Raw genomic sequence first — 15,361 nt, 5'->3', positions numbered from 1 at the left:
AGTTTTCCCTTGTTGTTTCCACTGAACTAAAAAAACCTTGTTGGGTAACAGCATATAATATAATGAGCAATGGATATTCCTCTTGGCCAATGCTGTTATGAAAATGCTGCCCATTTCCAGCACAATAAGGAAGCTTAATAATTAAAAAGAAAGTCCTTAAAAAATATATGTCTCAATAGAAGGGCTATTTTCATTTGCAGCTGAAGCACTTTTTCTGCTTTACCATGCATGCCGTTTTCTAAAGCAGAGCTGAAAGTTATATTCAGTTAGCAAAATCATTGTTAGAAACTTGTCCCATTTGAGAGCTGAGAACTGATTTTAGCCATTTGCAAAAATCTATTGAAGTGAATCAATTTCACGTTTAAAAGAAGTCCTGAAGAATTTAACCCTGAAGATCTAAGAGTTACTGCCCTGAGGAAAGCTTGCCCAGAGTAAGACTTGCCTGGAGAATTCCTGCTATATGGTCTAGATAAGCCACTGTGCAGACACTATGTTCTTGCAATAATTTAGCACAGGATTTGATACATCAAACAATAAAGACCCGTGTCATGAAAGAGACTGTGAATGGAACTAACCATTCATATTTGGGGAGCATATCAATGTATACATGCTGTTTATTGGCTTTGTTACACTAAAACTTCTGGCAAACACAAAGTCTCATAAGGCAATTGGCTGTTGTGAAGCATAAATGTAAAACCTGTAAGGGGCAGCCTAAGCAATTGGGCTGGGTACTAAGCTCAGCGTTGTTTCTTGCTTGTGGATCCTGAAGAGGACAGCATAAAATTCACTTACTGCTCCCTCCCTCCCTTTGTCTGCCTTGTCTTGGCGTGTAAGTTACTTGGAACAGCGCTGGTGTCTAGAAGGCCAAGTATAGCAGGACTCTCTAATCTCATTTAGGAATGTTAGGTGCCTTGCATACAAATAAGTATGATTAGGATATGTCTCCAAGATTACATACTGTGCGTGTTGGGAAGAAGAGTTGATATCTTCGCAAGCGTGCAGCTTTTATACAGAACATGAAGGTCCAGAGACTAGGGTACCATAACAGGGATACTCTGTATAGTCCTTGAAACAGAGTATGTATTTGCCAGATCTGATGAAGGAGCAGCCATAGTGAAGCTACACTGTCTCCATATCCTGAGTTGCAGTTGCTCATACTCGTCTCCAGCTCAACACTGAAACGTGAGGAAATGTATATCAAACAGCAGCCTGCATACTGAGGAGAAACCCAACTGAATTTGTGTCTGGAAAGCAGGGGTGTGGCAAAAGAGGACTGATGAAATAGAGGGCCAGATGGCAATGCAGGTTGATCAGAAGCAAAAATACTTTTATCTAAATATTCTTTTTATACTGGAAAATGAGTGGTATGTATTTTGAGGTAACTCTCAGAATGTATGAGTTAAAAGGTAACAAGTAGCAGTTATTTTTTACTATCTGGAGTTCTTCCACCCACAGATTACTAGTAATGGTTTCTGGTTAGGAGCCATACTATAAATGAATGTCATGTATGTCCTTATGTGCGCATGCACACACACCTATAATAATATTATATTGCATCTGAAGTCTTGGAATCTTTTCCTTACTTCCTTTTGTTGTTGGGTCAGTCATTGGCTATGGATTGTTTTCTTAAAGCCAGTGAGCAATATTTAAGATGTGCTGCTTTGCCACTCTAATTTCATATCTATATCCTGCATATCAAAATGAAAAATCAGAAATTCAGAAGTTGTTTTTCCTACAAGTATCAACGTTTCAGGGCTAGTTAGTGCTGGCAAGTGTGAAAGTATATTGCTATATTCGTGTAGTTGGAGACACACCTATGCGGCTGATTTTTAACCACCGTAGGCAAGGCAGTTGGAAAGGGATTTAAGATGAGGCACATAATTTTTTTTTCCAACCTGAAGCATTTGACAGGTGTATGATTGAGCTGCTGATTCAGAAGGCTAGTTTGTTGGGGGTTTTCCCCCCTCATTTCTGTTTTCCTCCTCCTATAAATGTCTAGCTGCAGCTTTGTATTGCTTATGTTTACAAAGTTGATGTTACGTGCATTTGAGGGAGAGATATTACCTCTTATTTAAAAGGAAGAAGTCCCATTAAAATATACTCAACTTCAAGATAGAGTTTACAGTTGCAAATCAAACATTAAATCCTGATCCCCCAGGGCTTAACTGTACCAGTGGTGAATAGAAACCCAGAACATGTACGCTAAAGTAAAAGGGCAGGGCAGGCCTGTGGCACTTGTAACGCAAGCTTTGTAACGCAAGTCATGACAACGATTATCAGGAAGTCCATTTTCTAGGCTTCAGTATTCTAGACTACCGAAGGGCTGCCCCTGTTAGGAACAGCTTATGTTAGGAACACACAACTCAGCTGCTTCCTTTTGTGCAGCACTGAAAGGCAGTTAGCTACCGGCATTAGTAGGATAAACAGGTTTTCATTGCTGTTACGGAAACAGTGATTAAATTGGTGCCAGCTGCCTTTGCTATAATAATGGCAATGCTGGAAATGTTTTTCTCTCATCTAAATTTTCATTTGAGGCCACTCACAGCCATATTTACTGTAGAAGCAGTCACCAATGAACTTTGTGTGAAGAAGGTCATTTTTCCTATTAAAGAGAGGCCTTTGAGCTTCTACAAGAAACATTTTGATGTCTAGCTGATGCTTGACATGGTGAGGGAAATAGGCAGATAGTTGCTGGCTATGTGCAGGTAGACCAAATGACTTTCTCTGGACATGATTTACCTCCAGCGTTTTTCTACTGAAAAAGCAGATCAGTGTAAAATACAAGACAGAATAACAGCTCAGAGGTTTTAAAACCTGTGGGAATGTAGCGGTATCCCACTCAGCACATCGTCTCTGAAGGTGTTCTGATGTAGTGAACAGATGGCTAAGGAAGGACAGTAAAACACATGCAAAATGAAGTTCTTCAAAGGAAGGCATATACTAGCTGATTGTTTCTATTTTTGAGTTGTTAAATGCTTTTAGTAGCGCTGAAGATCAAAACCCAAATTGTTCATTTATGGCATAGTCCATTCTAACCAAAACTCTAGAGAGTCTGAAAATATTACAACCTACTTAGAAACTCCCATTAGCAAGTTTTTTTGTTTTTAATAAATAAAGTCCCATAGAAACAGAAAGCATTTACAATTAGATCAAAATTCTGAATATAATTCACAAGAGAAAATACTATTTTTTGAGAAAATGTTTTCATATCCTCATAACAGTCATTTGTTCTAAATTAGTACATAGCAATTGTCCATTAAGTGAACATTTTTCCCTTAAGACCTATTCCTGTAGAAAAGTATTTTAGGCAAAACTTCCTAACCATGATGTAACCGTTTAGAATCAGAACATTTCTGTGATTAGTAATTCACATAAAAATTAACATTTTCCGTGGCTTGAGGAAAACATGATGAATAACTATCAAAATGTAAGAGAAGACAGGATGTAGGGAGAACAATATATTTTATTAAAGCAGCTTATACAGTTGAAAGAAAAGTGTTGGCTTTTGGGCATTCAGTCCCTTCATCCTAATAAAGGGTAACACCTGTTCCTGCAAAACTGTCTTCTCTTTTATCCTTAGACCATCATCCCTACCATTACACCACCACTCTCAAAATATATGGATTGTATACATCCGCATTGGACTGAATGGCTTAAACACCCTCACTGCTAAACTGCTACTTTCAAAAATATTACCCCTTGCAATAAAGTAGAATTAAGCTCTTTGAGTTAATGTGCTTCTTGGTTACCCAGAAGTTTTTCCATGTAACAAAGTCATGAACTTAATTTCATTGCCAGTGCAATGTCCCTGTCCTTTTCAAATAATTTTTAATATTACTTACATAAGAACATGCCCTAGAATTCTCCTTTATTGAAAACTAATTTTGAACTCTCATTTCTAGTGAAGCCAATGTAAAATTGGATTGTATAAGAAATGCAGGCTCAGATTAATCGTTTTCGCTGTGTGTTACTATAATAAGAATTCAGTGTTGGAGCTGTGGCCCGTCTCAGTGCCAGTTAATCTTTGATATGTCCTCCTACAGGAGGGGATGAACTCTGCAATTAAATAGAGGTTCTCCCACTAAGTGATAGATGGCAACACTTCAAATGGCTAGTGTCCAGTGGAAAATAACTTAAAACAAGGAGAGAGAGAGAATATTTTCTTTTGAATTGTAACACCCACAAATTAGTGTGCGTGCAACTCCTGTCAGAATCCGATGCTCAGCTAGCACAACGTGCCTATCTCGACACGTGCAGGAAACATGCAATTTTGAGCATTAACGTGCAATATTCTGTTTGCTTTAGGGCAATCATTTCTAAGTTACCTGAAATGATCTCATTGCAAACTTAGTGAAGATCAAAGCTGTTCACTTCAGCCTCATACTGACTTCATCTCAGTGCAATTTCATCTGTGGGTTTTAAACCTTGAGGCTGAATGATCCAATTCTCCAAACTTCCTGGTGGGCATAATGCTTACTACTGACCAGAGGCCCAGAGGTTATCTGAAATAAGTAGTGGGAAACATTTTTCAGGTGTGGAAGGCATGAGCTTAAGGATTTATTTTAATATTTGCCTCCATCAGCCTCTTTATTGCATAATTTGCACCAGCTTAGATTTTCAAGGTCTACACTGGGAGTAAGGCCGATTTATGCTCCCTGAAAATCCAGCCTACTCATGTATACACTTACATTACCTCTTGGTCCACTTATACATCACCACTGAACTTGTCTCACTACGTTTAAGGAACACTTTTTGCTACATAAATAAAATGTGGACATGATGAGAAAACTAAGGATATTCAATTGAGGACCGCTCCTTACTTCAATGTATGTGTTACAATTAGTGGCTTTTTTCCCCCCAACATTCCCTCTTTGGGATCACACCTGGGTCACATTCACAAACAGTCAATGCGGGCAGGCTGAATGTGAATCTAAGGGAATCTCACAACAGTACTGAGAATACCAAGAGGACCTAGTGTAAGTAAATCTACCTTCTGTTAAATTTGTTCACTCTCCTATGCTTTGCTCCTAGTGGAAATCTTAGGTGACATTAGAGGGCAACAAATATAAGAAAATTAACAATCTTAACAGCAGTGAACATCTCCAAGCATTCTTGTTCCCAGTGATAAACAACGATAGCTCAAGCCAAACTAACACAGTAGGCTTTCCATTACAGGTTTATGTTTCGAAGAATGAATTCAAACCTTGCTTTTCTTTAGGAGGAGTCACACTATTCCAATTTTCCATCACTTTTTTGACAGAATATGTTGTTCAACAATAGCTCATCATATATTTGGGAAGGTCTCAGGCCCAGTGGTTTGTACACACCTATTCCTACTACAGACTCACCAGTGACTGAAAGCTGCATTAGCACTCGCTGCTGTGGCGTGTGCCATGGGGGGACAGCCCACAGTGCAGGCTGTTGCTCCACCTGCCTCCGACTTGCACCAGCAATCGAAACGACTCTGCGTCCTGAGAGCGACGGACAGTGCATATCCCTTACTTCATTAATTCTTCACATGGCATCTAGTTTGTAGGTTTGCCCACAAATGATGGGCCTAATTCTTACACCAAGACCTCTTTACAGATCTCTATCAGTGTAAAATCGTATTATGGTAGGCACAAATATTGTCAGACCTGACGTTTCTTTTAAGCTCTCATAGGAGGTTACACTAATCTGTGATTCGACATTAGTGTTATTTTGCTGCTGCCTTGGGAGCACAAAATCAAACATAATACTTAAAACGTTTCCCTAGAAATGTTTAAGGAGAAAGATTTTTATTTTTAAGTTGAAAATTTAACTGCATGCTTAACCAACTTCAGTGAAGCATCAATCATACTGGACAAGCAATTTTAAGAAATAAGATAGTTTAAAAAATTAATTCTGAAAATACTGCCAACAATTTCATGATATAGATATTTTTAATATTAAAAGTAAATTGTAAATGTGTCTTTATAAACAATATGCATAAAATAGATCTACTATACTAAGCTCTCTCTTTTTAAATGCTGTTTCACAGTAATTTCTTAGGTATGCAAAGTTTTCCCTCAAAGAAATAGTGCAATCTGAAGAACATACATTATGTCAGCGGATTAGAACTACTATGGTCATTAATATAAGTCTTTATAGATTTCTTGTAGGAGTGGATGAAGACTCATATCTGTCTCCGTTTTCTTTATTATTTGCAACAGCTGCACATGTTCTGTTACAATCTGTCTGAGGTCCGTCATTTTCTGAAGCAACTTTGCAAACAGCTGTGATGATTCTGGATGATTCAGCTTCAGCTGGAGCTCCAAAGCTTGCAACAGATTGTCTTGTATATCTTCAATGGGCTTCACATTTAACAAACCTGGGCGATCTAGGAAAAAAATTGGGAGTTGTAAGTTTATGAAGAATATGGAAACATCAGTCTCATGTATTAATTTCTTAAAGATTTTTTAGTGTATTAAGCATTTACATGTGGCACTTCCTGAGAACTGTTTGACAATTTCTTAATGTATTTATTTGTAAGATTTTACTAGAATTTGCTCAAGGAAGTTTTAGAAATAGTCTTAGAAATAGTTCAAGCATTTGTGTGGTGCATATACAGAGGCAGGTTTATAGAATACTACAGTGCATTTTTCACATAAACTGGGAGTGCTTATGGAAAGGAAGAGTGAGATACAGTTGGGGGATAAGCAGTCTGCATCAGGTAATTCGCTTTTGGAAAATCAACATATACTCAGATGGATTTGCATGTAGTTGCTACCATTAAAAATGTTTCCTGCTAAGGTGAGTGCTAACCTATCAAAATTTAAAAAAAGGCATAAATTCAACTTCTGCAGTCATACTAACTTGAGATATTTAAAATCACAGGTTCAGTTCTTCTCCACGCCCAAGTTCCAGTTGCTATTAAGTCTCACAACAGCTTTTAGCGTCAGCTCATCAGCTTAGCCACAGATGCTTACGGCAGTGGAGGACTGATAGATGTGGCTTGTACAGAAAATGCCTTTTCTGGGCTCATGCCAACAGAGAGTTCTCCTCCATATGGAGGAATCTGGGATGGATGTTTACAACCAAAGTCAGCTACTTGCACTGCCACAGCTGCGAGAGCCCAGGATTATCTTTGGCATATCTTATTCTTCAGCAAGAAGCAAAATCTTTCTTTTTTAACTATTATTATCTCTCATAATAATAGCTGGTCTGTTATTTCTGTCTGTCCCCAAATATCTTCTTAAGTGGTTACAATTGTTATTTAAAATAATGTGTAACATTTGTTTTCTAACTTGAGGTAATAAATTATTTGATTCTACAGCCGTGAAAGTTAGTAACATTATTAAATCCTCACATATGACAATCACCACTAGTAATTTGTTACTGCTAAACTACTTTATACTGGGTAACGCATCCTGATTATCAGAATACTCCATGAAAAAAACCAGTCAATAATTCAAATAACATTTGCTGTGTAGCTATGAAATTAATTTCATAGGTCGATCAATAAAAAGCAGTGCCTATAGCTAGCCTTCAATTACTTCCCTAAGGCAATATTTCCATTTCAGAAAGGACAAGAGGTTGATCTATATTAAAAATTTAAAAAATAGGCTGTTATTTCCTGTGATCTTAGTAACCTTTCTGTGCATCCAGTTCTCCTAACGCAGCTTGGCCTGTGTTGCATACTAGAGAAAAGGCTGAGAGAAAACAAAGCTCTTTATAAATACGTTGGGGTTTTACTTCACGGAGAAAAAACTGCAGTGTAAACTAAAAGGCAAAGTTGGTGTGAAAACACATGAGTATATGCAAGCCATGAATACATGTAGGCCACTGATTAGGAAAGGCTAGTTAACTCTCAAAGAGGTGAGGCTGGGAATAGTTGTTCAGAAATAGGAATAGCGGCGTTTGAATATGGAGCTTGGTATTTGTTTGACCGTGGTTTTATGAAGTGACTGCTTTCGGTTGGAGGTGACTGGACTTGGTGACCCATTTGGCCCCTCTTGCCATTTGGTATTTCATGCTAATAAGCTGTGCTTGTCACTTATTTATACCAGTCAACTGATAATACCATAAAATATAGTTCAGAATGTCTGTAAGTAAATATCTGCAAGCAGAAAATTGTCTCCAAACAAACGGCTCCTTTTTATTAATTTTCTTTGGCAATATTATCAAGTAACTTTTTAAAGATACTTCAAGAATTTTTGATAATTTTTAGATATTTCTTTTTAGACTACCTAAATGCCTTGCATGTGCTGCAAAATCTAGTTGCCTTCTTTATATCTTTCAGAAACTTCCCAAATTTCAGTACTTCAAAGCTGTTAATAATCCTAGCTTTGGGTTGCGATAGCTTTAAATTTTACTTCTGTGTTGCGGATGAACTCTGAACTAGCTGGGTATGACTCAGTGTACAGTGATATAAAAAATCAAAATGCACAAAGACTGTGGCCTTGATTTCCTCTGAGATTAATCTCCATTTGCCCCCTGCTTCTCTTATGGTGGGAATTTTTAGGGTGTGAGTTTTTCAGAAGTGAAACCCAGTTCAAAAATTGTGCTCCCCAGCGCAACTTTAGAGTCCAGGAGGCAAGCCCAGGAAATCAGTACTGAGTCTGGAACTTGCCAAGGAGACCCCCAAATTTGGGTGCCCGAGGTCAATTGAAGTTCAGCGAGACATAAGCGCCTAAAATCCTTAAGCTCCTTTGAAAAACCCGGTCTAAGGTTTTTATAATGACCCAGTGGAACCAGAGTCAGAAAAGATGACTATGACCAAAGCCTAGGAGATCATCAGATGTTATTTTTAAATAAGCCAATTCAAGAGGAAGGAAAATTCCCATTGAAGGCAAGAGAGATTTTTCATGAATGAGAACGTCAGGATATGGACGTTATTTTTTGGGTGTTGACAGTTTGCTATACTTTCTCAGTAAAAATTTCTTACAGAGGAAAATGCTGTTTCTGTTCCAAGAAACTTATCTAAATCAGAAAAAAAAAAAGGAAATATGAGGCAAAAGCTTTAACATACAGGTATTACAGTATATTGCAAGTTGTTAAGATGCTCTTAAATATATATGCTCCAGACTCATTGGGTTACTGTACCAAAAAGTGTATTTTGTGCAGTAAGGAGCTCCAGATAGATTTGGCTTGTAGAAAAAAATACAAAGAAAATGATTAACAGTAAGCCTTGAGAAAAATTTAGATAGAGAATAGGAAGAAACAGAGATGGGAGCAAACTAGATGTGACACTGTGGTGGAGGCCTTTGAAGAGGCTAAGTGAGACAGAATGGCTGAAAGCTCACAGACAAATCTGCAGAGGGAACTGATGAGGGAAGTGAAAGACAAAACCAAATGAGTTGTAGAAGGACATTCTTATCACTCAACGAAATTAGGTTACAGAATGCCAAAGAAGAGAGAGTTGAAATGATTAAGGTGAGAGTTACCTAAAAGTGAATTGGACACCACTTTTAAACCTCTTTGATACAGAAGATTGTTGATTGAAGTTTAGATTTTTTAACGTGCTATTTGCGACCTGCCTTTTATCCATTCAGACTATGCCAGTAGAGTACCACATTTCTCTTTTTATTATTACTTTTTGTTATTCAGTTTTTCTTTAGGTTTTCATTCGTTGTCGTAGGGCTGTTTCAATTGGTTTGAAAATTCTGCAGGAAGCTGTTCTAAGTAAGAAAATATTCACAGTGACTGGGAAAGGCTAATAGGCTCTTAGGTTTGAGCATCAACAGTATGACTGGGTGTAAACTGATGTTCTATACTATCTCAGGGAGAAATATTTTGTTTATTTACTTACATATTTGGATACTTCTTTCATGTTCCTAACAATAATTACAATTTTCTTCTGTTCCTCACATACGAAATTGCCATCTGTGTGCCTTTGCCCATACCTTTATATTTTAATATCTTTGATTATGTGCATTTTGCATTTAAATACACATTCTAAAATCTTAATTTGATAAAACAGGCAAAGATATGGCTGACTGAACAACTGTGCTACTTCTTTTGCTGAGGCAGATGTGACTCAGCAGTTTGAGATTTTTCTTCTGTCACATGTATTGTAGTCACCAGGATTTTGGTTCAAAGCCCGCAGCGATTATCTGCAGTTCTTGGTCTGATTAGGAAGTGTTTCTTTGTTCTAAAAGGTCTGCTACAGCAGGATTTGTGTAGCAGTCAAATATGAGCTATTTCTTGGTACTAGTCAGTGATAAATCTTCATATTTTACTGATCTCCAATTGTAGCAAAATTGTCGAATATAGTGTTTAAACAAGCAGCAGTGATTCACAGCTCAAAATTTACTGTAAAGAACACACTCAGAAAACAGAAAAATTGAATGTAGCAACGTTTCTGAATTCAAATACTAGTCTGGCTTCACATTGACTAAAAGATTGTGGGTCTTTACAGGTATGCCCTGCTACGATTTCCAAACACCACTATATCCTAAGCACTGCAGAAGATAACATACAAAAGTTCAAGTCCATCCATGATATGTAAATGTGCTACGAAATTACCTTTCCAGCTTTTTCTTTATTTGACAACAACCTGCTTGAGTGAGTTTGCCCTGTTTATAAATGTGGATTATCCCAATAAGACTTGGACTATTATCTTTCCTGCCCAAACACAGACATCCAATGTGTTCTCCTTAAACCTTCTTCTTATGATCGACCTCATTTTCAGCTCAGGTATATATAATATTTTTGAAGGTGCTTCGAGTTCTTTAACATGTATACCATGGCACTCGCTAGCGGCTGAGGCGATGCCTCAGTGGCACAGAGCAATACAACAGGGAGGAAGAACATCTCCCTGAAAAAAGTTTTCCAAATCTCATTTTACCAAAGTGTATTTTTCAAAGTTACTGTAAGAAAAAGAATGTTGTAATGAGAGTTTGGCATTGCTGTTAATGGCATAAAGCATTTCTTTTGTAAAAACAAGGTAATATCCTACTGCACACACACAGTCTCTCTTCTCATCAGCATTAAATTCAGAAAACTAGAATTTGTCTGCCATTTACAGTGCTGTTTTAAAGCACAATATACCAACATTAAGAACAGCTCTTCAGTTTTGTAGTAATGAGTTCAGAGTAACATTTGCAATCATTGAGACAGAGCAAGGCTGCCCTGAGCAGCTCAGAAACAATACAATGATTGACCGTGGAAGGGGGAGTACTTTCATTTTGCTGCTATTATAGTTAATTTATCAGCTTCTTATTACTGTTATATAGGCATTTTACCTTTTTACATATAATGCAAGAGCAACTGTTTCGATATCAAAAGCCTGAGCTGTTTTATAGGATTTGTTGCAAATTCCAAACACTTACTTCACAATCAAAAGCTTTCTACATGTAATGTTCCAGCTGGAATTATCTTTCTCTTTCCCTTCTCTCTTCTTTGTAGAGCTGCATAAGAGCCAGCAGAACTAACATGATTTCACTAGGCAATGAGAGATTCACTTAGAATTAGAGCATTTGGCTGGGATCTTTTTTTTGTTTCACAAACTAGTTTTCTATTAAGATATTTGTACACAGGATTTCTTGAAGTGACTTAAATATTACAGTATTCCTGCAGCTAGTAAAGTCCTCAAGGTAATATGAGGACCAAAAAAAATATGGTTTTGATATCCTATTTTTAATGAAATTATCCTGGTTTGATATTCATTTAGTTCTTAGAGAAATTAAGTTCTGTAAGGACCTAGCTCTTACAGAAACAAGAGCATCTGAGAAACAAGATTTCGGCTCCATACCACATAAGATATTATAGTCCCACAGAATGCCTACGGCTCAATATATATCATATCTGACTCTAAATTCCATGATAAAAGCCACTCTCTAATTGGCAGCAAAGCTTAATTGTTTTCAAGATATAAATTCAGTTTTTACAAATAACTATCATGCTTTTTTTTGGGGGGTGGGGGGAGGAAGGAAGTTCTGACTAAGGATTTTTCCAGAAAGGACTGATTTATATTTGTATGGATTCATATATTTATATGGATTTGGTTCAGAGTTATTTAAGAACTACCTATTAAAATTCAGGTAGTTCTTCACAGATCTCTGTTTACAAATTATTCTTAAAAGACTTGTTGATAAATCTGGTTCAGTGTAGTCAATTTTTTTCCGTGGATCATTGTCCTCCTGAGATCTAAAATGTAAGATTAGTTACATCATACCTATTTCCTCTAATGTAAACCAAACATCACTGAAGCATAGCAGACCTAGCTTTGCAGATTGCGAGTTCCCTTTTTCAATTAGGAGTGGATTTTGAGAGGCCTGTTTCTCATCTGTCAAATTTCATTATATTAGAAAATGCAAAATATTGGCATGTTTTGTGTAGTGCCCTAATAGGCTTCTATAATTTTTCCTCCCTCATCAAAGCCAAGCAAAAATATACCAGTAACATATTTTCCCTTCCTGAATTAATTCAGAGTCCTCAGGGATCATTGTGTTCAGAGGTTTGCACAAGAAAATGTCTCCTGGAAACTGTACTTGTTTGAAGTGGATTTAGTTAGTCTAATGAACCATATTGCGATACCACATTTTTACTGAATGAAACACAATGCCAGGAGTAATTGTAGAGGATTTTAAATGAAGCTATATGTAACGATGCACTCTCAATGGAATGTTTGTTTTTAGAACAATAGCATGTGGTTGTTGTGTTTGATTGCTTAAACATAATTTAATAACAAAATACTCTGCATTGCTCTGTGGAGGATCTGAATTCAGAACATTCAGCACATTCCTCCCATTGATATCTACAGTACCATTCTAAGCCAAAATACACACAAATTGGTTGGGTAAAATTTTCTTTGTGCGACATCACTAACTTGATAGTATTGGCCAAAGTAAAAGACTTTCAATCTGACCTGAAATGTATATCTGATATCTAAGATTCTTGGTGGAAAGGTTTCTAAGTGAACTAAATCTGTGTAGCAGTCGCTAATTCACAAAATATAATAGCTACATCACCTCAGAATCAGATAGAACATACTGACTGTCTTCAAAAAAGCTGCAAATTCAGTGTCTTTTTTAATGAAGTGTTAACATGTAGTCTGATACCTGGGCTTTCAGATTCATGCTTTGCTCAAAGCATAATGCATAAACATTAATACAAACAGAGCAGCTTAGGAAATCTGAACAGAGTAGACACACAATGCCTGTTTTTCTCAGGCATTAGGAGACCATCGTTTTCCTGAGAAATGCATTCTTCTTTCCCCCTCTTTCAAAAGGCAAACAAAACCTTGCATGAATGAAAAAACAACAGCAACAATAAAAAAACCCCACCATAAAATCCTGTAAGCCAAAGGCCACATATATTTTGAAATTGTTATGGAGTCAAAGCTATTCGTGTACGATTAGCAAGCCACACAATCTAATTGCAGGTTTAAAAAATCCTCATGCAGAATTTTAACTTTCAGAGGCTCTTGCCAGTGAAATTCCACCCTTCCTGTTTTCAGATAGTCCTGATTTTGTTTTCTAACTAACTGAACTGCTGATTCAGCAAGCATTTCCAGCTCCATCATTAATATCAGGTCATTTACAGTTTCAGTTTCTGTCTGAAACTGAAAAAAGGCAAACAACATCAAGAAAGCTGAAAACGAATAAAAAAGTATGTGTAAATAAACTCACTCCCATCCTGTAGTGCTGAGCACTTTCCTGTTCAGACAGGAATTAAAAGTGTCAATTCTATTCTGTAAAGTATCATATTAAATAAGACAGCACTTACCTCCACTTAGTATAATGACAGCTATAAATATTGCCAGGTCACTGTCATCTAATTCCAGTGCATTGAACTTCACAGCAAACTCAAACTTGGGCTCCATAAAGTCACAAAAAGGTTTTCTCAGGCTCTTCAGAAACTCCCGTGTCATGAATCCTTGTCCATCAGATATAAGAACTCCATCTTTATTCATCAGAGAAGCTAGGAGAGTATATATGATCTCATGGACCCCATATTTCAGGAGAGTTACTTGATCATTCAGGTCAAGATTCACAAAACCTGGAATGTTCTTGGCAAATTCCGTAATCTCCTGCACTGCCTCCACGGAGCGAAACTGGCATCGCTGGAAAATGCGAATTGCTACCTCTTTGTTCTCCTCCTGCAGCGGTGACACATGCTTGCACTTGATCTGATCTTCTCCCATCATTAAAGAGTTCATGTCATATATAACAAATGGCTGAAAAGGAAAAGACAATTTACTTTCAAAAGTCCTTTCTATGAACGTTTGACTACAGAGGCATAACTCAGCAGAAAACACTTAGAAATCTATGAGGAATATATCAAGGGTAGTTGACCCCAAAGGGTTAAATCTTCATAAACCTATTAAGGCAAATATCCTCACAATGTTAAAATGATTTACAGAAAGGACAAGTAGTTCCTAAGGACTTCTCACATGTTCCATGAATCTACATTCTAAAAATAGGATTTTGGCTGATACTTTTTTTAATAATTAGGGGAAGGGGGGTAAGGAACACTATTTTAAAATAGCCATGATTTTTGCCTTTTTTGGTTGTTTTTGTTTTGTTTTGCAGAAGTTCTGTAATAGCAGAATTCAAAGTTTGGAATGCTTATTAACAAAAGATTAAAATGTTACTCCTTTTACCTGAATTTTACTGGCTCGTATAAAACAGAATCTAGTGAGTGTACAGTGACATGTTTGCACTTCTGACGATACAACTTCTTTTGTATAGAAAGAGTATATTCACATTTTGATTACTTCGCATGCTGTCATGTTCTTCTCAAGTTCTATCCTTCTAGAAAGTGCTGCAAGTAGTATCAACTTTATGGTATTGATTATCTGATAAATTTAACATTTTGCTGTTAACTTCTTTAAAAAAAATTAGGATATATTTAAGCTCAACTTGTTAATGGGAAAGCAAACATAAATAACAGGATACAAACTACAGCAGCACAATTCAGAACACAAGAATGAGTCTGACTGTAAAATAAACTCAACTGGAATAAATCAATTTTGAAAGCATATTAGAAAAAATAATGCCAGGAAAACTTTCATTAGGATCTGGAAACAATCTGTTTCAGAATGTGCTGAAGAAGCTCCTGATTTTAAAGAAGTGGTTAAATGAGGATTTCTTGTATTTATCTGAAGAATCGTTCAGAAGAAATAGTTCATTCCTGCACTGAACAAATATCTACTGATATTAATAGGTTTGTTAACATACTTGATTAATTAACTAAAATACAAGGAATTATACACCAACTATTGGACTAGAGAAATGCATTTTTCCATTTAAGATCCTTTATGATTACAGATTCTAATGCCTTATTCATATGAGTGTTCAAACCAGTTTTGGAGTCTATTCAGTGCTGAATTATTATGGAATTTTAAAAACTGGAAATAGCTACTTTCCTTTGAGTCTGGTGGTGCTTTCTGAAGAGG

The 15,361-nt window shown here is 36.7% G+C and overlaps 1 protein-coding gene across 7 annotated transcripts in view; it reads right to left on the bottom strand.

The window, feature by feature from the left end:
- Positions 1-3,088: 3,088 nt before the first annotated feature.
- The window catches only part of PPARG (peroxisome proliferator activated receptor gamma), a 61,846-nt gene continuing 49,573 nt past the window's right edge, over positions 3,089-15,361 (bottom strand). For all 7 annotated transcript variants that reach the window (XM_054838515.1, XM_054838514.1, XM_054838516.1 and 4 more), the window contains 2 exons: positions 13,690-14,140; positions 3,089-6,358 (listed from right to left, as the gene is read on the bottom strand). In XM_054838515.1, the coding sequence (XP_054694490.1) occupies positions 6,111-6,358; positions 13,690-14,140 (699 nt within the window). In that variant the 3' untranslated portion in view covers positions 3,089-6,110. The remainder of the gene's footprint in view (positions 6,359-13,689; positions 14,141-15,361) is intronic.

The sequence above is a fragment of the Grus americana genome, chromosome 11 (genome assembly GCF_028858705.1).
Source record: "Grus americana isolate bGruAme1 chromosome 11, bGruAme1.mat, whole genome shotgun sequence".
In the NCBI taxonomy this organism is placed as follows: domain Eukaryota; kingdom Metazoa; phylum Chordata; class Aves; order Gruiformes; family Gruidae; genus Grus; species Grus americana.
This window is presented reverse-complemented; position numbering and strand designations above follow the sequence as displayed.